This window comes from Xiphophorus couchianus, chromosome 6, assembly GCF_001444195.1.
Source record: "Xiphophorus couchianus chromosome 6, X_couchianus-1.0, whole genome shotgun sequence".
NCBI classification, from domain to species: domain Eukaryota; kingdom Metazoa; phylum Chordata; class Actinopteri; order Cyprinodontiformes; family Poeciliidae; genus Xiphophorus; species Xiphophorus couchianus.
The window spans coordinates 22,445,668-22,468,240 of record NC_040233.1 but is presented as its reverse complement, the minus strand read 5'-3'; the positions used below and the strand labels follow the sequence as shown (position 1 = coordinate 22,468,240).

Genomic DNA, 22,573 nt, shown 5'->3' with positions numbered 1-22,573 from the left:
CGCTTTCTACCTACACACCCACTCTGAGTGGCTCGGTTCTGGCTTTCAGCTGCCTGAATAACAATGATGCTGCATACTGGCTATCTGCTGACTAATGAGTGACTGGCCTCAGCAGAGCCGGCTTGTGCCAATGATTTTACCTGGCAACACGCAACCAGGGCAGCAGCTAACAGTTATTGTAGTAATCAATTATTCTGACAATTCGTCGATTAATTGGATAAAAAAAAAATTGGTACTTTCTGCAGATTTAACAACTTAAGCTTTTTTTCATTCAATATTAGAATATATTATTATGTGCAAATAAACAATACAGTTTCTGTTTTAAATAAGAAACTAAACATTTTATAGCATTCCTCTGGAGTATGTTTGATCATTTGTAGCAAACGAAGATTTTAACATTGACATGTTTCTTCTCGACTTAGCATTTTTACACTGAAGGCACAATCTGTAGATTATTTCTTGGATTAAATGATTAATAATTTAATAGCAAAAGGTGCTTAGGGTTAGAGATTATTTGTACAGAATTTGACTCAGGTGAACTTAAAGTTATTCCACTTGAGGAGTTCTAGGTAGAACATATTTACAGTTCTTAATCTTAAATTCAATTTGTTTATATTTTCTTATACAGTTTTGACTTAATTACTGCTTTGAGTGTGTTGTTCTTGCAGCAAATGACCTTTCTTTGAGTCTGTATATTTCAGTTAACGATTAATCAATTACTAAAATAGCTAACGATTATTTCAACAACCAATTAAATCATGATTCATACGATTAATCGTTTCAGCCTGACTTTATGCACATAAAATGAACTCAAACTGCATGTCAAGCTCTTCTCAGCCTTTTAGATAATATATGATTACACTGTTGTTGCTGTTTTAGCGGTGTGTTGGTACTCGTAATGTTTCAAATATCCTGTACAGCCCCATTTGTATAGCTGAATACATGCAAAACAATGTTTTGCAATACTCTGGATAAGTACATCTGACATATTTCTATTAATTTAATGTTTGCTATGCTTTTGTTTTGTCATTAATCAGAAACAGCAAGTGGGAAAAAAAATCTGAAAGTCGATTTGTAATCATTGAAAGGAGATTAAATCTATAGTGTGTTTGTCTGGGAAGAAGACATTTCCAAACGGCGGTGTTTTGTCCGTCCATCCAGTAATTTTGCACTACAAAGACGAAATATGTTTTTAATATCCAGGATGAACCCAGACTTCACCGTAAAATGCACTTGCAGCGTCGGCAGCCTTTTCTCCTCCGTTTTATGTGCCACAGTTTGGCTGTTTGTTCACGGTTCTGCTATAAAAGCCTTGGCAGACTAAACCTGAAATGTTTTTGCTTTTATTCCCACTGTGGTCCAGTATGACTGTGATGTTCGTGCTACTGTATCTTCCATTTTAGCTTTTGTTTGCCATGCTGTTAAGATTTTATTTTTTATTTGCATTAAGATGGTTCTGTTGTATATTTAGACTTTAGTTTTAAGAGTTTTTAAAAAAATGATTTTAAGCTTTCTGTGACAGATAAAAGTGATTATTCAAATTTCTGTTGGTATTAAGTCCATCTCCTGGTGTCTCTCAGGATTTATTTATTTGCAGGTTTTTACAGGATGATTATTATACCAAAGTAATCTAAATAACCGATTGGCAGACAAACACTATTTGGTGCAGAATTGTGAAGGGAAGGAAACTGATCTATAGCTTTAGAAAAGATTTACAAATAAAAATATAATTACTGTTTAATGGATTTTGCATTCAGCTCAGTGCTTTGCAGAACCAGGCTGATTCAGTTTGATTTGTATTCTACATTTTCAGCAACAGGGGAATTCATAATACTCTACATGATTAGAAAGAATATAAAACGACAAGCAAGAAAAAGCAATACATTTCAGTGGCAAATTAAGGAAAAATGATGACGGGCTGTAAAACACAGCAACACTTCATGACTCCAAGTAGGTGGGTTTAGCCTTGATTTGCAGGAACTCAGGGTTTCAGCAGTTTTCAGGAAGTTTACTCCAGATTTGTGGTGCTTAAAACTGAATGCTGCTGCTTCTCCATGTTTGGTTCTGGTTCTGGGGATGCAGAGCAAAACCAGAACCAGAAGACCAGAGAGGTCTGGAAGGCTGATACAACAACAGCAGATGTTTAATGTAATTTGATTCTAAGCAGGGTTTCCCCAGTGTATTATAAGCCTGGCGGGCCATTGCTTATTTATTTGTCTTTTAAAAATGTTTGCATTTTTAAAAACTTTATAGTTGGGGTCCAGGTATTAACCTTACAATCTTTCAATAATATATAATTATCAAGTGGCATTTTAAAATTTCCTATCAATTTTAAACATTTTTTAACTCATAAACGTGATGGGCCTCTGGATAAATGATTGCCCAAGTGCCCAACCACCAGCTTAGCAAGTTTTCTGGGGGAAACCATGCTAAGCCAATTAATATATTTATAAACTATTAAAAGGATTTTTAAATCATATTTTCTGAGCTACAGGGAGGCAGTGTAGGTTCTTTAGGCAGGGCTGTGCTCTATCTACCTGGTTTTAGTCAGAACACCAGCAGCAGCGCTTTGGCAGACCTGCAAAGAAACTCTTGCAGTAATCAATGCAACTAAAGATAAGTCCATTGATTATTAGCTCAATATTACCCTTGGACATTAGTCTTTTTTTTTCTTCTTTTTTTTCTCCGAAGAGTTTTTGCGGCGCTAGTGTCTCGTATTTGTTTGCGACAGTATGCAGACAGGAAAGAGGGGGGAGGACATGCGGCAAAGGTCGCCGGGACCGGGAGTCGAACCCGCAACGTCCGCATCAAGGGTGTCGCGGGTGCTAACCCCCTGCGCCACCACAGCACGCTCCGGACATCAGTCTTTTTATCCTAGGACTGTTCTTCGTGTTTTAATAAAAGGCTGTATTTGTAATTATCTTTGTGTTTCTGAAAGTTCAGGTCAGAACTGCAAGTATTTTGGGGCTATGTATGTATCGACTTGTATCTGTTTTTTACAAAATAGCTCAAATTCAGTCAGATTGAATACAGAACGTCTGTGTAAACATGAAGTCCTGGATTGAGGATTCTCAATTGGATTTAGATCGGGACTTTGGCTGGGCCATTTATCCACATAAATATCCTCAGATCTAAACCATTACATTGGATTGTATCTCTTTTTTTTGGGATTGTTCTCCATTGTCAAGTATTATCATTTTCTATAGCTACAAAATTGTGCAGTTTCAGTACTGGCCCTCCAGGTTTGTTGGAGAACAGCTCTATTTAATTTTGTTTAGGGGCGTCGGAGTAAAGACAAATACATTAGTTAGTGGTTGTATAATAAATACATATATAATATATATATATATATATATATATAAATAATATAATAAAAAGTGAAACACGTTGATAGAGATTTTACTTTTGGAGCTGCTTAAAAACGTAGAATTTAACAAAGGCATGTTATCATTAATGTCAGACCTACCACCGGTGTTGAGCAGGAACACTTTGAAATTAAAGGTAGTCTTTTATGGCATCACATTCCTGCCCGAAACTCAACAAACGTATCACAACAGTTCATTTATTAATCATGAGAGAGTATAGCTCTGGTTGGAGCAGCAGCATAGCAGACTGTAGATATCCACAGATAACTTTTACCTAATAAAATAAAGATCACTGGAGGAAAAACATTTTTACACACAACAAAAAAATTATTTTCCTCACTCTTCTTCTCCTATTAGTCCAAATCTTGTGCTGATTGTCACCAGATTTTACCTGAAAATCCGTCCGATCAAGATTTACAGATGTTTGTTTTTTGCTGCAACAAATCCATCTGTGGGGCTTCCCAGCAGTTCTGTTCTTCATTTATTATGAAGTATGAAATGTCCTTTTCAGAATAGTCAGCATGTTCTTTTACCTTGAGTAAAAGAAAAAAAAATCCAGTTGTTGCAGAAGATATCTAGGCTTTTACGTTCATTCAGGAGGAGATGCAGCTTGACATTAATATGAAAATTTAACCTAATTAGCATCGTCAGAAATCCTTTTTCTTTCACCCGTTAGCCAGAAGAAGAAAATGTTCTTAACCTGATTCAAATACAGTTCATGTTGCCTTTAAATATTACCATAAACTAAATATTTTTCCTTTGGTTTTTGGATGAAGTTTATGTCATCCTTTAAAAATAAAATGTGGTATTTTGCATTGTTGGATGATGCCGTTTCAAATATTCATAATTTCAGTCAAATAAAAAATTATTTTATAGATTTTTCTGTAGTATTTAATGAAGTGGTTTATGTCTTTTTTATGTTTTGTTGTTACTACTAGATTTTTTTTTTTTTTAAGCATACCGTCGTGCTCCTTCTAAAAAGAAATTGTCAGCCGTAAAATGTTGTAAAAAGTACTTTGCGTTCATATTGAGTAATGGGGCTCTCCCAGTCCTTTTGGTAGCAGCTAATCAGTGGCGCTTCAGTTTCCTAACTTACATTTCAATGTGTAGAGCGGCAGACTGCTTCTGCTTAATGAAACTGTGTGAGTGTAAAAAAGGAAGAAGGGAAAGTTCATTCAGGGTCTTATGACTGAGGAGGGCGATCCTCATGTGACGAGCTAGCTCAGGTTCAGCTGGAGTTAGCCCACGCAGCACTGCGACGACTCGGCTACTCTTCTGTTGTTGTCATCAACCACATCAGAGTGAAGCTCGGTCGCATCAACCAGCACAAGTAGTGATACCGTGGGTGTGTGTGTGTGTGTGTGGGACGTTTTCCTCTCAGAGGCTGAACAGTCCCTAAAGCCGTGATTCATGCAACCTCTTCTGGTACAATGGAAAGTTCAATAAAAATCCCTCACTTCTGATCTGCTCTGAAGAAAAGAAAAACAGCAACATGTGAAAGTATCATTTCTCTCCTCCCTAGTTCAGTCGGCGGCAGTGAACCTTGTGAGCCGCGCAAGGAAAACAATGTTTGATTGTAGCTTTTTGTGCGATTGTGGGATCTCTTCCTTGTGTCTGATAAAACATCGAGAGTTGTTTTTGGCAGGAAGTGGTAGTGGGGTGGAAGTCCTTCTCATTGGTGTTGTGTCTTCGCTCCACAGGTGCATGATGAGCCGGCTGTGCTGTAGGCGTCTAAGCTAGTCAGGAGCCGCACCATGGCCAAACCTGGGGGCGACCGAGATGGAGCCATGGTGGATAAGCAGGCGGGGAAGAAGGTATGTAAACACAACCACTAAAGTTTACTCTGAGCTACTTTAGTACCACTAAAATGAAGTTAAAGAGACTTAATTTCAGCCAACTTTTAATAGACCCAAACAGATTGGTGTATAATCGTAAAGTACAGTGTGTCACGATAAAAAAATGTTCTGGACAATAAATTGTCCTTGAAATTATTGCAATAAACAATAATATTGTTTTGATACCATTTTCAACCAATATAATGATGATGGTATAATAGTGCAAACTTCAATTTTGTACAGAACACACTGGAACTGGAAGACGTTTTAAATATCCAAAATAAAAACAAAACGACCGAAAACGACACACGGAAAGAAAATAAAAAGCACAAACAACTGAAACCATAAATAAAAATAAACTTCCATGTCTATAAATAATATAAGAATAAGAAGAATAAGAATATTAATAATCAGAATGGAAATTATTGAGCTAATTTAATTTACTGTGTGATTAATTAATTGCTTACTGCGATAGGCTTAGCTGCAGCTAACAATTACTTTAGTTATTGATTATTTTAACGATTAATCAAATAAAAAAAGCCTAATTAAAAATCCGCAGATTTTTCATTTAAGCCTTTTTATGAAATATTAGAAATACATTAAACGATACAAATAATACAATCCCTTTATTAAAAAGAAAATAAAAATAGTCTAAAATACATTACAATATGCATCTGTAGCTAAGTCGTATAAAATATTAAAAATGACAAAAAAGTAACTTTCTTCTTGAGTTAAAATATTTTATTTTATTTTATTTTTTTCTGGATAGTAAAAAGTAAGTAATGGGAGATTTTTTAACAAAGTCTGAACCAGGTGAAGCTAAAACTATACCACTTAAGAAGTTTTTGGTGGAAAATAATTACAATCACAGGGTTTTAAATCTTAAATGCAACATTTATATGTATTTTGGTACAATTATGGCTTTATTTCTGCTCTGAGTGTGGCGTCCTTTCAGAAAATTGCCTTTTTTAGAGTTTGTGTACTCCAGTTAACAATTATTAATTGCCAATTAATCAGATTAATCACGATTAATCGTTTCTAATTAAAATTCACTGTATTTGGTCACCTGTCTGCTGTTTCCAAATCCAAGTATAATGCATGGAAGTTTGCTGTTGTGATGTGACAACATGCTAAACATCTGCATGTCTGCATTATCTGCATGAACGTTTCTCTAATTTGAAACCACATTTTGTGAACAAACATCCCATAAAAAATAACATCTGGCTGCCAAACAGGGAACACATCCTAGTTTCAGTGTTCTCACTCTGTTCCATATGACCTTTGTGTTTGAAAATATGCAAACTCAGACCAACAGCATGACTAAAAATAGCTGGTTGGTTAAATCAATCTGTCTTGGTGCAGCTTAGTTAATTAAACTACTTATTTTGATGTTTTGGTTGGACAGTTTCTACTAAAGCAAGTAATTCTCTGACATGCTTCCCTGTTTTGTTCTGCAAGCTGTTCTCCGTCTTCCTATCCAACACAGGAAAACGGAGTTAGGAGTTATTCTCCTAGATAAAGGAGAGATTGTTTCTGCCCTTATTTTTAAAGCAAAAGTCCTTCACATGTTAGCTCTCTTCTGCTCTCAACATCGCCAGACGCTCCAGCTTTGCACAGCTGGCACATTTCTTCTCCAAGATCAAAGACGCGCCACACTGCAGACATTTTCTTACTGCCAGAAATGTATTTTACTGCACCAAAGTGCTTCCATAAAAGTAATGGAGCTGAAAGGGCTTTACAATCAGATCGGAGGACTGATAAGTAACTAATGCTGCTGGTTTTACATGCTTGTTTGCTCCCAGCTATATCAACTTTATATATTTTATGCACACAATACAGTATTATTGGTGTGAAAAATTTGCACCAGTGCAACCAGACTTGATTTCTAATTGATTAGTTTCCAATCAGAGATGTTTGATTTTTCACTTGATTGAGGATTTGTATATTCCTGAAGGAGTCTGGCAGACGTAGCGTTGTTGGGTTGATATTCTCATCCCTCCTGTTGGATAGAGGTCATATTCCTGCTTGTTTTGTTTGCTCCTCAAGCTCCGTCTGCAAGCAGTTTGTTTATTTTACTAAATAATTGTTTGATATTCCGACTTTCCAATCCTTGAAGTTCTCTAACGATGCTCTCCGCTCCGACAGAGCAAAGACAAGCTGTCGCCTTTCACCAAAACTCCGAAGTTGGACCGGAGTGAACTGCTGGCAAAGGAAGGGAAAGCCAAGTCTTCCATGAAGCGCAAGCTTTCCTTCACTACAAGTCCGCCCCGGACTGAGGAGCGGGACTCGGACACCGGTAAGCCCAGTCGCTGCCTCACACTGCCTTTCAGCTGGCTCACTGCCATGTCCCCACGCTGCCACCTGGTGGATTCAGTGGGTTTTAAACATCCAAATGAGGTCAAAATCTCTGCTGGTGGATTCCAGAGATTGTTCTGATTGTAAAGTTGGAAAGAGCTGCACTGATATGTGCAGCTATAATCTGAAATTATGATGCACAATTATATATTTTAGTGTTAAAGTCAAAGATGGCAAAGAAGTGATGATTGGTAAATTAAATTAAAATCTTGATATAATGATTTGATTGTATAGCAAAAATATTCTGTAAAAGTATTTACTGCTTTAAGGATGTTGTTCTTCTCACTTTAATCAATCAAATTGATTTGAATAGAACATTTTAGCAACAAACATCATACCTGTAAATGTAAAATACCAGACTAAAATAATCACACTAAACACAAAAAGCCTTTTAAAATCATAATCTACTTCAGTAAGATTAAAAAAACTTCCATACCTCATTAATATCAAGAAAAAAATATATTTTAACTAAATCCTGAATTAAGTGTAATTAACCATATTTTTGAGTCATTTTTACTCGTCAGAGCAAGACGTCACTTGTTTTGAACCACTGTGACGACATGAAGTAGGCTAAAACACCAAATCAGATTCTGAATACGGTTAGTTGATGTTTTGGTTCTGATTTGCTTCTTCAGGACCTTAAGTTCAAACGTACCTGGATTTTTAGGACAGTGATATACATTTGGATGGTTGAAAAACAAAACAAAATGAAGAGATAAGAGCACCAAGCTAACATAATAAAATATATATTTATTTAAAATAATATTGAATAATACAAACTGATTGCTATTACACATGGGAAAACTATGTTGTTTTTATACTTAAATAATGGGTTAATCTCCTCCTGTTGATGGCTGATGCCACTGTTGAGGAAATACAAGAAAATAAACTAGTTTACTGTAAATTTAGTGTTTATCAGTTTATGTTGCTTTTAAATAATTTCTACTCCTGTAAGGTTAAAATCAATAGCCATAACAACACTGGTATGATGTAAGCTAATTACAAATGATGGCAGGTATTTTACACAAAGCAGGGCTGGACAATAAAGCAATAATATATATCACTATAAACTTGAGATCAATATCAATGGATAAAATGTCTGATAGAATAGTCACTGAACGTCAGAACTGCACAGCATTCTGGGAAATTAGGCAGAGAAAAGACGTTAGCAGCTCAACCTCTCACGGCTAGCTAAGCAAGGTTCATTCACTCTTTGGTTACCTAGCAACTCACTCATTCTTTGGTTACCTAGCAACAACCCGTTGAGTAACATGCGCAGCAACAGGTTCAGGTTTTGCCATTGTGTCTCAAACCTGCTTAAAAAAATATAAAAACGTTGTGGAGTGAAAACTGGAAAAGAGGAAAGCTCACACTGCCAGTTTGGCTGCCAGATATTTAAATTTAAAAAATTAATCAACAATACTGACCTATTATAACGTCCAGCCCCAACACAGACAGCAGCCTAGGAATGATGAAGAATCTGGTGTTGGTATAGGAGGCGGGGGCCCCAAATGAAAATCTGCTTAGGGCCCCAAAAAGGCTTTCTTCGTCCCTGACGGTGATAAACTGAAACTTTTCGGGGGGGTTTCAGTTCATTTGCTTTTTTGTGTGTGTGTGCTGGAAAAGTTTGGAAACTTAACCTTGAAAATGCTTGAAAAGTGCTTGAATTTCGCTGTGGGAAAAGTAAACACACCCTGGACCTGATGAATAAGTTGGTGTGTGTAGCTCAGCTGTTACAACAAAGCAAAGTGCATGTTTACACGCACCTTAAGCCCTCCTCTGTGGAGCGCAGCGCGGCGTTGTGTGGTCCTCCTGCTGAACGAAAGCCTCCAGTTTAGATGTGATTTATGTACTGCAGAGGCCTGAAAGGTAAACTGGCTTTGAGGGCGACGGCTAGCGGAGCGGCTGAAGGGAGGAAGCGAACGGCCGCCCGATTGGATCGCCTCTCCTGCCTCTTGTGTTGCCATGACTCATAATCTGCAGCGCAGAGCGTGCCGCTGCGCCTGTCTGTGTCTGACTACATGTGCAACGAGGAGGGTGTGAGAGCATGAGCGTTAATGCAGTGCTTTCCCAAACTCCCCTCCCCACCCTGTTGCTCTCTCCCTTCCTCTCTGCTTTGCACTGTAGATGACTCAGACCCAGGCCAGTCGAGTGAGACCTGGGGAGAGAGATTAGTGCCCCCATGCAGGATATACGCAGGTAACTGCTGCAGCCCGCCCCTCCCCTTCCTGTTGCTGTCTTCTTCGAGTACCTGGAGAAGTTGCCACCTCACCACCACCTTCTTCAAATGTGTGCAGCAAACACTTTGGTTTGTGCTGCCATCATTTTACAGATATTAATAAATGTTTTCAGAGGTCAAACACGTTTACAAAATCAAGCAAATTTACCCTCAAATCATATGTGGGTGAACAAGTATGGAGTATGACTACTGTCGATAAAAATTTACCAATTTAGAGGTGCACCAGTTGCTGATTTTTACCTACACCATTTGTTTTGTCTGAAATGTCGCTAAGAAAGTCTCTCAACTGGCAGCAGTGGAAATGAGCAGACATGACATGGTGGATCCGGTCTGTCAGTCAAACTTCTCTCACATAGAGCAGAAGAGGACAGTGGCTGATTTTTAGATCTTTGGTGAGGTTGATATGATCAGTGGATAAGATCAACTTCACGTAATTATCAGCCAAAATTAAGGAAATTGGTGGCGATAAATGGGTGCACCCCTAGTTTATTGACTTACATTTCCAAATTTAGACTCATACTACTGGTGCACCGATAAATCATCTGAGCCGATAAATCATCAGACACAACAGATATAAATCAGTGCACCCCTAGCAGGAGTCTAAATGCATAATGTAAGTCAAAAAACCAGGGGTGCACCTATTTATCGCCACCAATTTCCTTAATTTTAGGAGATCGGTGATCAGCCGATAATTGCATGTGAAGCCGATCGTATCAACCTCAGCAAAGGTCTAAAAATCAGCCACTGTCCTCTTTAACTTTTAGAGATTTAACTGACCGATGGGCCCACCAGGTCATTTCTGCACATTTTCAGTTAACAATAGTTAATAGTTAAGCTATATTTAGCGACATATCAGGGGGGAAAAAAGGTTTCTGCCAAAGTCGGAATCGGCAGGTCAGGCTTTTAAAAGATCGGCAATCAGCCAGAAAACTGCATCCCTACAGTTAATGTGAATAAATTTAAGATTTGTATTTGTTCTGTTTTCCCACAGACACGTGCGAAATCAGAGATTTTATCTGTGAGAATAAAATTTTACAAGTTACAAAGTTGCAGCTCTGCAACAATACAAGGACAAATCACAAGTTTATGAGGGATTTAAAATCCGTCTAAACATGGAACTTTTCCGCTGAAAATACCGACAGTTACAATTTTACAAGTTACAAAACAACTGTGCAACAATACAAGTACAAATTACAAATTTACGAGTATAATCTGTCAAAATCGAACACCTTACTCTAGCTAAGGTAGCAGGGCTCGCAGTGCATTATGGTCTGGGGTTGCCATGTTACCGGCAGCAGTTTTTTTGTTTTGTTTTGTTTTTTCATCCCTGAGTTGGGTACGGTGCTGTGAGAGTGTGAGGTTTTCTCAGCTTTGCTTGCAGAGACCGCTGACTGGAAACTGCTGGTGTTTTGGGATGCTGATTGGGGGAAAGTTCCAGGTTTTGACGGCTCTGATTGTCAACGTTGTCGTCTACAATCAGAAACAGATTTTAAATCCTTTGTAAAATTGTGATTTGTACTTGTATTGTTCCAGAGTTGTAAATTTATAACTTATAAACTTGTTTTCTCACTGATAAAATCACTAGATTTTTCATCAAATCTTAAATTTATGAATGTGTATTTACTTAAATTTACACATTTGGGCTCCTATGCATTAATTTTTATTGACAGTAATCTCACTCCATAAAGGCATCATGTATTGTTCTGGAAAATTTAGAAAATGAGTGCTGAGCTTTTTGGGGAAGGTTTTCCCCCAATATGCAGAGTTTGGTGGAGTACTCAAAAATTAAACTCAAATAGCAGTAACATTACTTCAACTTATTTTGAGCGCAGCGCAGCGTTGTGTGGTCGTTGAGTTGAGAACTAGTCTCAACTAGTTCTTCAGAGAAAGAACTAGTTGAGACTTTAGTCATCAAGTTTTTGGTAGAAAGAAAAATGATAAATCATGCAAATGGAAATTACTGAGCTTGTTTTAATATATCATACGATTGATTTATTGATTGTGACAGTTTTCTATATGCATTTGTTTTTATTCTTTTATTATTTATGTTGGTTTACTGTGGGGATTAGGTTGTTCTATGTAAATCTTATGTTTTTGTATTGCAAAAAAATTTGTAAATCAATCAAATGTTGTGCAAAGTTAAATTAATTTATATCAATGTTTTTGAAATGATGTGCAGGTTGATCTCTGGTGACATCTGGAAATTTTATTCTTTTTTTTTTTTAGTATAACATCACAAGTGAACATTTTTGCTGCACAAACTCGTTTGATTTAGTAAATGTGGACAGGCTGCTTGACCTTTGACCTCTGGAAACATTTATTCACATCTTTAAAATGACAGCAGCGCAAACTAGAGTTTTTACAGCACAAAATCTGACGAAGTTGTGGGCGGGGATAGGTCCAACTTCACTTTTTTTTCTTTTTTTCTTCGAGTCAAAACCTGCTGCTGCTGCTGCTGCTGCTGCTCCACACACACACACGCCCACACCCACACACACACACACACACACGCCCACATGCACGTGTGTGTTTTCGCCTTGCATCTGCCCCAATTACAGCTCAGCATGTCTGTGTCCGTCTCTCGACCGATCGGAGACGGGGCGGGCGGGGGGACGCCGCCGACGCTTGACTGACCTCGGAGAATGCCGTTTTAATTTTTCCGTCTTGTTTTTTCCGAACCTCACGCTTGTCATCTGTTTCTCAGCTAACTCAACAGATACAAGAGAGGAGGAGGAAAAACGGTTCACCTTCTCGCTGATCGGGGTGAAAATGAAGATTTGTTTTTTGGGTTTTTGTAAGTGTTTGTTTGATTCTGTTGCAGATAAAGACGGACCAGAGAAGAAGAAGGTGAAGAAGGAAGCCGGCAGCAGAAGGTCCAAGTCCTCCAACCTGTTGTTCGGCTATCCGCTGTCGGAGCGCAAGCAGATGGCTCTCCTCATGCAGATGACGGCCAACAGTCCAGGTCTGTGGCTCTGACCTTTCACCCCCGTTCAGACGATGTGATTCATTCGTCTGAGCCGTCTGTGAATCATTTGTTCATCGGATCTTTACTCATTCCCAGAAGGAGTCAGGATGATCCGGTTAGACTGAGTCACGGGGTTCCTGAGACGAGTTTCTGGAGAAGATTCAGGAAAATAAACGATTCCAGATTTTATTCACAATTAGGAGAGAAATCCACCAAAACGTCCGTTCAGATGTTTATCAGTCCATTTTCCCAAGTATCTGATTGTCTGTCCTTCTTTTCCCTTTTCTTTCCTCCCTTCCTTTGCTGCCTTTCCATGCAACTGATTTTCCTTCCTTCCTTCTTTTCTTCATTTTCTTTCCTTTCTTCTTTATTTCCTTCACTTTTTCCTTTGTTCTTTTTCTTCTTTCCGTCTTTCCTTTGTTGTTTCTTTCTTCTGTTCCTCCTTCTTTTCCTTCATTCCTTCCTTGTCTTCTCATGCACCAGATTTTTCTTTTTCTCTCTTCTTTTTTTTTTGTATAACTTTCCAAAATTAAAGAAAAAAAAACCCAATTTCTTCCAGCTGCAAAGCGTCCAAAACCAGAGGGAGTAATTATCCGAAATTCAACGCCTGAACCAGAAAAAGAAAAATAAAAGTTAAAAAAAAAAACAGAAGAAACCAGAGCTAAGATATCTGATTTGCTGCCACATTCTGCTAACATGAACAAAATTTATTAAAAAATTTCTGCTGCGTCTTTCAGTAATTATTCAAAACATTGTGATAAATTAACACGGAACGTCTCATTTTACACCAAATCAACTCTATCAGAGCTGAGAGTCGTTGGCGACGTGGACTTTGAATTTTATTGTAATATTTTGTGGCACGATGTTGATGACAATAAAAATGACAATTAAAAGTTTTTAAAAATTATTTTAGATAACAGTTTGTCTGTGACTGCAAAGCACAGTATTCACAGCCAAACAAGCTCAAAACATTCTCATCTGAAATTGACGTCTTTAGGACGTCGGTTACTTCAGAAAAGTGAGATTTACGTCACTAAACTGCAATTAATTATATACTTGAGTTTATAGATAGTTATTGATGATTTTGTGGATCAAATAGTGGAGAAAATATTTAAAAATAATACCGAATACTGTCAGTTTTATTTTTATTTAACTTAATAAGTGAAACAATGACAACAATAATCTTGATATTTATATATGTATTAGCAGATTTGTCATAAAATCACTAAGTCTTTTTTTACACTTTTGGAAATGCATGAAAATAAAACAAATTTCTTTGTTTTAAATAAGAAAATATACATTTTATTGCCTAAAATGAATTAACATAGCATTCCTTTAGTGAATTTTAGCTGAACGAATATTTTTTTTTAAATTGGTGAAACACATTGACAAAGGTGTTTTTCTTAAATGCAAAATGTTTCTATATATATTCTTTACAGTTTTGGCTGAATTACTGCTGTGAATGTTTTTTTTTTTTCTCCAAATGTGTTTTTTATGGCAATTAAGAACCAGGTGACGCTAAAACGATGCCACTTTTAGCTAAAACATATTTACAGACGGATGTTTTTTTATCTTAAATGCTAAATTTATATATATTTTGTACAATTTTCTCTTAATTACTGCTCTGAATGTGTTTTTCTTCCAGCAAATGGACATTTTTTTATGTCTGTAAACTCCAGTTAGCCATTAATCGAATAGTAAATTAGCTGGTCATTGATCTGATTGTTTTTGCCTGTATATATATTAGTGATGCTCCAATCAGGTTTTTTGCTGCCGATTCCAATACCGATCACCCATGAAGCCGATCTCTGCTGATCAGTTAATTTTTCGGTTTAGATATAAATGATACTATGTTGCATCCATCCATCCATTTTCTTACACCTTTGTCCCTAGTGGGGTCAGGAGGTAATGGTGTCTATTTCCAGCTAACATTCCGGCTAGAGGCGGGGTCACCCTGTACAGGTCGCCAGTCGGTCACAGGGCAACACAGAACCGACAGGACACACAACCATGTTCACGCACTCACACCTAGGGAGAATTTAGAGACCAATTAACCTGACAGTCACATTTTTTTACTGTGGGAGGAAACCGGAGTACCCGGAGAGAACCCATGCATGCACAGGGAGAACATGCAAACCTTATGCAGAAAGACCCCGGGCCGGGAATTGAACCCAGAAACTTCTTGCTGCAAGGCAACAGTGCTACCAAATGCGTCACCGTGCAGCTCAATACTATGTTATCTGGCAAAATGGAAAATATTATCTGGCAATAAATTCACCTAATTTAGACATAATAGACATATTTTGATACATATTTAAAATCTTTTCTTTATTTACATGCTGGAGCTTTAAGCAGACGTTCGGTGTGAGAGTTCACTGTCTGGTGGAGGTTGAGCGGCGCTACATCTGTGAAATATTATTACCAGTAGCACATAGCGGTGGTCCAAGGGCGAGAGCAGAACCAGTGTCTTACACCGCCAGCTCAAAGACTTGAATTATTTTTAGGGTTATTTGTTTAGCTTTCTGACCGTGATGCTAATCCATGTTAGCGTTGGTAGCTGTGCACTGCTTTATCTGCTATCTGAACGCTCCGGATGTCCTTTTTTCCTGCATTGATGCTTGTTTTTTAAATGTCATATTAGATTCGTTGTGTCGATGCATTGTGTCGTGCTTCACGCCGCAACACGCTAACTTCCCCATTCACTCTCAAAGCGTTATAGTCCCACACGGCAGGATTTGTTGCTGCGCGCTGGCGCAGTGTGAAGGAAAGAGATCAGCTGCACATGCAGGCTGAGAAGTGAGAGACAGGTGATTGTTTTGGTGATCGGCAACAAGAGACGGTGATCGGCGATCACCGATCATACACTTTTTCATGTAAATTGGCAGATTTTAAGTGATCAATGTGCTATTTATCAGCATCTAGTAAAACTTATCACCTCTTTCCTGTGTGCAGACTCGACGCCCAGCCATCCCTCACAGACGACGCCTGTGCAGAAGAAAGTCCCCAGCGGCGCCTCGTCTCGCCAGAAGGACAAAGTCAACAAGAGGAACGAGCGCGGGGAGACGCCCCTCCACATGGCGGCGATCCGCGGAGACGCCAAGCAGGTCAAAGAGCTCATCAGCCTGGGAGCCGACGTCAACGTCAAAGACTTCGCAGGTAGAAAATCGTTTAGCTGCTTCATTACGTCTGAATGGCTGCTGGTGACGAGAGGCGGCGTCTCTGAGAGAAAGCAGTCAGGACGACTCCCGGTGCTGTTGCTGCTTCTGCAGAACGATTTGCAGCTGTGACTTCTGATTGGTCTGACGTTTCCTTCCGCTCCCCCCAGGTTGGACTCCGCTCCACGAAGCCTGTAATCTGGGTTACTACGACGTGGCGAAGGTCCTGATAGCAGCAGGAGCAGAAGTCAATACGCAGGGTCTGGACGACGACACGCCGCTTCACGACGCCTCCAGCAGCGGCCACAAAGACGTAAGTACCAATCAGGAAGTTTGTCCACAACTTGAAGGGCTGAAGACCAGATTTCAGATTGAAATGATGAGATTAAAACCTTTAAGCATCAGTTTAAGACAAAAGATTTCCAAATTTTTATCTATCTGTACAAAGATCAATATTACTGGAGTTTTTCATCAGTTCCAACATTGTACCTACCGTTGGTGTAAATTTCACTATGATGCAAAATAGCACTACTAGGCATTTAAGGAATGAAATAAACATTTCAGTCTCAATATGTTGTTTTATTTCTCAAACAGGACTTTGAAACAACCATTCTGAACAACCATTGTTTTTCATAATATTTTGTGGCTAAATACCACAAAATGTCTTTGCTGCACCGTCTCATGAGCTCCTAGCTGCTTTCTTATGATATGAAATCAGTTTTACAAGTTAAATGTTTCAAATGCAGCTAAATAAATAGTGAAATATTCCTTTATTGCAAGGGTAAAACCCACATATATCCAGATAGAGCTGATTTGCACCCAAATCAGCTTTTATTGAATTTCATTAAACATTGCTAAAGCGAAACAAAGTGACCCAAATCCTCTTCTTATGATGGAGAATAAATTTGTTCAATCAAGGCAGTTTTCAAGAATTTGGAAACTAGATCGTTTTTAATTTTGGGTCGACAATTAACATCCATTTCCAACAAAAACGACATTTTTTTAAAACTTAATGTTCTTGGCCTGCAATTTTCAATTTTGGCTGATATGACAGAAAGTTTGCCTTACTGTATTCTCCTAGGAGCTTTTAGCCCGTTTCACTGAAAAATGTTGTAGTATTAGAGTCCATATTTATGTAATTTCTTATTTATTCATCATACTTGTGATATTTTTTGTAATTTGAAAAAATATTTTCATTCAAAGTTGTAGAATTAAAATACATGCACAGAATTAGCAATTTCTTCGATTATACATATTGCTTCTCAGTACTACTGTTACTTATTTTAATTACTTAGTTGCCTAGTGTCGCTAAAAAGCATCAAACCCAACATTAGAAATAATTTAGAACTTTGTTGACTTGTGGTCTAGTCTGATACCTATTATTATTATTATGTATAATTATATTATTTATTTTTATTATTATACAATTTTTAAACAGGAAATAACCAAACATTCCCTTGGATTTATTAACAGAAATAGTTGTGAAGCTTATTAGCTTCATTAGCCTATCAGACGTGACCTGATGGGGAACGTTAAAGCGTTCCTTCAACTTGCCGATTGAGTGAAAAATGTCCTGTTATTGATGAACCTCATATATTAAACGTATTTGAATTGAAAAAATTTAAACATTTGAGCATCACTTGAAGAAAATCCCTCTAGTACCATAACTTTTGTTGTTCTTTTTTCCATAAGCACTCCTCGGTGTATTTTTTTACTCACTATTTAAGTCTTGTTTTTGTTTTTCCTTCAACCTGCAGATTGTGAAACTCCTCCTCCGTCACGGTGGAAACGCTTTCCAGGCCAACAAGCGCGGCGAGCGTCCGGTGGACGTGGCCGACTCCCAGGAGCTGGAGCTGCTCCTGAAAGGAGAGGCGCCGCTGTCCGACCAGGACGACAGCTCCTCAGGTGAGCAGGGGAGGCTTTTACCTGACGGGTTTTATTTTCATCTTTTATTTTCCTACTTTTGTCTTTTTTCTGTGGTTGTTGTTACCCCTGCCTCTTTGTCTTTCTCTTGGTTGTATTGTTTTGTTTGCATTTTATTCTAATTCATATAAATCACTTTGACGTGTTTCTGAAATTGTGCTATATAGATAAAATTAGATGACTTTACCTACTCAGCAACCTGAGAGGTTCCTGTATTGTTGTACTTTACAAATATGTCGTAGAAAATTGTGGTTTTCCCACATTATTAAACTTTTTCTTCAGACAAAAAACATTGAATGTTTTTGGGGGGTTTTTTAATTCGGCATGTTGTAAAAAGACTGTCTGCCCTATTGATACAAGGCTTTTAAGGAAATCGATAGTCAATCAATAAGATTACTCAACTTTAAGTTAATTAAATTAAAAACGTTCTGCCACAAACTTGACAAATTTCAATAATTAAATTCAAAAAGCTAAACTCCTATAAAGTCCATTGAATCAAAAACTAATTTATAGCCGTCTTTATTTGTGTAAATTAAAGTGTTTATGGGTCACAGCTTATGAAAAACCAACATTTAGTTTCTCAGAAAATTAAAAGATTAACATAAAAGTAATTTTTAATAAATAAAGGTTTTGTTTTGGCCTACACAATCAACTGCAGCTGCAGTCCACATCTTGTGAATGTCCCCAAAATTCTTCTATAGGTTTTGATTTATAATCCTACCACACGTTTTCCTTCCACTAAACTTTCCATTGATATGTTTGGAGCTGTTGGAGCGATTATGTATTGTAGCTTACTCAATTTCTTATGGAGGATTTTTATAACTAGACAGGCATCCAGTCAGCAGTGTTTCTTTTTTATTATTATTATTATTTTTCATTTTTCAAATGATACAGCGATGCTCCAAGCCCTTCCCTTCATACCAGATCTCACAAAAAAATACAAAACAAATAAGATGTTCTACATGTTCTGGGTAAATACAAAACTGTACACATGTATAAAAATCATTTTTATCACTTCATTAGCTGAAAGCAGTAATCATCAAAATAACAGACTTGTTTGAAAATATGGTTTTCACTGTGAGTTTTGATTTTTTCCGACCGTATTCCAGTTTGTTGTAACGCGTCTTTTCCTCCCTGCAGAGTCCGAAGACCCGCCATCCGTCAACCCGTCCAGCGTGGACGACAACATGGAGGACTCCGACACCGAAAAGGAGTCGGACAGCAAACCGGCCACCAAAGCGTCGTCGTCCGTGCCAGGCTTGGACGAGTACGAGTTTAAAGACGAGGAAGAGGAGGAGGATCTGAGCAAGGCGCTGAACGACAGGCACATCCCCCGGAGGGAGCTGCGGCAGCGCGAGAAGGAGGACAAAGACAGGAACCACGTGGCGGGAAAACAGAGCAACAAGGCCGACTCGTCCTCAAAGTCCAAGAAGCAGAAAAGCTCCCGCGTCCACTGCAGCTCCGACACGTCCAGCGACGAGATGGAGAGCCTGTCGGAGAAGAGGAACTCCCCGACCTGCTCGCAGAGCTCTGATAGCCACAAAATGGACACCAGGTTGAAAAAGGACGGCACCGAGCAAAAGGACAAGGGGAAGGTGAAGAAGAAGAGCAAAAGCCAGAACAAAAACAAGGAGAACGAAGAAGACGGGAAGGAGAACAGCAAGACTTTGGTTCTCTCTCTTGCATCGGTGTCGGAGAGCAACGAGAAGGGACGCGAGGAAGACTCCTTCAAGATGTCCTTCAGTCCTAAAGACGACTCGTCCGTGCACCTCTTCCATTTGTCCTCCATCAAATCTCCAAAGCTGAACCACAGCCTGGCGGACAAGCAGTGTCCACTGAAACAAGAAAATACCAAGGTGTCCATCAGCGACGGCTCGTACAACCATTACTCTGAGGCGGACTTCTGCAGCGAAAGCTCCAGCGCGAAGGGCTGCAAGCACAGGGAGAAGAGCAAGCATCATCAGAAGGAGCCTGGCTTGGACACAGACGACGGCCGCGACAGCCCCTGCAAGGACGCAGTCACAGGGAACAGCGTGGACGGCGGCGAGCCGGCGGTGCTACGGAAGACGGACCTGGACGGGAAGGTGGTGAAGAAGCACAAGCTGAAACACAAGGAGAAGGACAAACACAGGCGGGAGTACGAAGCCGAGCGCAGCCGCCACAGGCAGAAGGAGGCCAGGAAGGACGGCCACCGGAACCTGGAGTTCGACAGGGAGTTCTGGAAGGAGAACTTCTTCAAAAGCGATGAGGCGGATGAGCCGCCGGTGGGGAAAAAGGACGGAGAGGATGCCGGCTCGCTCCAGAAGACGGCGGCGGACTCCTCTCCGGTGAAGGATGAGAGGAACTCGAAGGAGAAGCACTCTGGAGGCAAGGAGAAAAGGCCGAGAGAGGAGCGGGAGAAAGACAAGGCGGTGAAGAAGGACCGGAAAGAGGAGCGGACAAAGGAGGAGAGTCACGGATCGGGCCGGAGTCCGGAGGAGTCTCTGCAGAACAGCGGTGTGAAAGAAGAAGCAGAGGAGAAACCCGTCACGGCTGATCAGGACCAGCTGGAGCCGTCCGAAAAAACGGCGCGAGACAAACCTGACAAGAGGCTTCCAGGAAAAGAAAAGGATTCAGACAAAACGGAGAAGACGCATCTGGACAAGGAGAAGAAGATTAAACCGGAGCACTCCGACAATTCAGTGGAGCGGTGGAAGGAAAAGGACAGATCCGGAGCCGCCTCTTCACTCTCACCTGGAGATAAAAGCTACAGAGACAACGACAAGTTAAAGTCTTTATCCGCCGCCAAGAAGCACGATGACGGCAGGAAGAGTAAAGATAAGCAGGAGAAACGGTCCGACAGGGAGTACGGAGGCGGAGATCACAAAGAAAGAGACCGAGCAAACAGCGACAGACGAGGGAAACCTCTGGAGAAGACCGCGGATCACCGGTTGAAAGAGAAGGACTGCGACCGGAAAAAGAAGGACAAAATGAAAGACAGCGGCGTGTCTTCAAGCTCCAACCTGAAGCTACTTCTGGAAGACAAGAGGAGCTATCTGTCTGAGAGCAGCAAGGTCTCATCCGCAAAGTCAAAAGAGGAGGCGGCGGCGAAGACGCCCGAGAAGGATCGGGACCGGCGAGACCGGGAGCGAGACTACGACAGACACAAGGACAAAGAGCGGCACAAGGAGCGCTCCCAGCAGGCCCGCATCGGGAAAGCCAAGTCCTGCGAGGGAGACGCAGAAAAGAGCAAACCGAAAACCCCGACGGCCACTCGGGACGCCAAGCCGAAGGAGAAGCGGCTGGTGAACGATGACCTGATGCAGACCAGCTTCGAGCGAATGCTGAGCATGAAGGACCAGGAGATCGAGCTGTGGCATCGGAAACACCTGGAAAAGCTCAAGCAGAAGGAGCGGGAGAGGCTCAAGCAGCGGCCTCTGTGCGACCCAGGGAAGTCCAGACCCAAAGACAGGAAACCGGAGATCTGCCTCAACAAGGAGCTGACGCGCTCCAAAAGCTCGGAGACGTCCGACGTCCACGGCAGAGAAAAGAAAGACGCTAGCGGCAACAGGACACTGTCTCTGGATGGGAAGAGCGCGTCCCTCAGCGCCAAGGTCATATCCGTGGTGGAAAACTGCCTGAGCAGGTCGCCGCGACCCGAGAGCGACCGCGGCGGCCTCATGTCCCGCTCCGTGTCCCTGGTGTCCGTAGCGAGCTCTGAGGAGTCGTTCCAGGCCACAACGTTGACTCCCAGACACACGGAGTACGACTCGGACATGAACCTGGAGACCTCCGACTCCCAGCAGGCGTTCCTCCAGTCTTCCCTCGTCATCCAAGCCGCCAGGTCGCCGTCCGTCCACGACAGAGACTGCAGCACTCTTCCAGACGCGCCACAGTCGGGGAAGCACGAACCCCAGCACCTCCAAAGTGTCCTGGAGGAAGACCCCAGTCCGTCTGCCGAGGGAGACTGCGCGGAGCACCCGTCCAAGTGTGGCCTTACCGCGTTGGAGGAGACGAAGGAGAGCTCGGAACCTGAAGAGAACCTCAGCGGACATCCGGACCCAAACCCACCGGCGGAGACGCTCGGAGAAAAGGAGGGAAGCACGGAGGGACAGTCGGCAACACAAGATCTTCCAAATAGAAACCAGACACTTCCACAAAGCGACGCCTCTCAGGCGGAGCAGAAAAATCCTCCTTCCCCGGATCCCGCCGCAGCGAAAGACGTCACCAGTCCGACAGAAACATCACAGGTAGGCCTGACACAGGAACAAGCTAGTAAATATGACAATTATTTACTATCCTGTTCATGAGACTTAGAAAAACTGTCTTCAGTCAGAGGCTTCTTCAAATTCACTGTAATACAGACTGCTAGAGGAGATCTTCTCCCTCTACAATAACTTTGGAGAATTTGAATTAATACGAGTTACAACATTTAATCAATAAAGTATTGTTGAATTTCCTGGACTATAAATAGTCCCAGAAATTATTGTGATTAATTACATTGTTGAGACCATTTTCATGTCATAAAATGGCGGTGGCATAGTAACGTAAGAACAGATAATTAAAGATAAATAAACTAATCTTTTAATGAACATTCAACACTGGAAGACATTTTAAATATCCAAAATGAATTAATAAGACAGCAGGGTTTCCCCCAGAAAAGGAGCTGGTTGAGACCAAAGCACCAGACTGAAGACTTTATCATCCAGTTTTTGGTAAAAAGAGAGAAAGGATAAAAATGATAACTGGAAATGCTA

At 40.4% G+C, this 22,573-nt stretch overlaps 1 protein-coding gene across 3 annotated transcripts in view; it reads left to right on the top strand.

Annotated features, from left to right (window-relative positions):
* Positions 1-22,573, top strand: part of ankrd12 (ankyrin repeat domain 12) — a 52,508-nt gene that overhangs the window by 26,260 nt on the left and 3,675 nt on the right. Inside the window, exons 2-9 of one of the 3 annotated variants that reach the window (XM_028021269.1) lie at positions 5,066-5,179; positions 7,346-7,496; positions 9,683-9,754; positions 12,616-12,756; positions 15,712-15,915; positions 16,085-16,227; positions 17,672-17,819; positions 18,978-22,066. In XM_028021269.1, the coding sequence (XP_027877070.1) occupies positions 5,120-5,179; positions 7,346-7,496; positions 9,683-9,754; positions 12,616-12,756; positions 15,712-15,915; positions 16,085-16,227; positions 17,672-17,819; positions 18,978-22,066 (4,008 nt within the window). In that variant the 5' untranslated portion in view covers positions 5,066-5,119. Of the gene's footprint in view, positions 1-5,065; positions 5,180-7,345; positions 7,497-9,682; positions 9,755-12,615; positions 12,757-15,045; positions 15,633-15,711; positions 15,916-16,084; positions 16,228-17,671; positions 17,820-18,977; positions 22,067-22,573 lie in introns of those variants that run through there. The other 2 variants (XM_028021271.1, XM_028021272.1) reach the window with 2 other exon arrangements.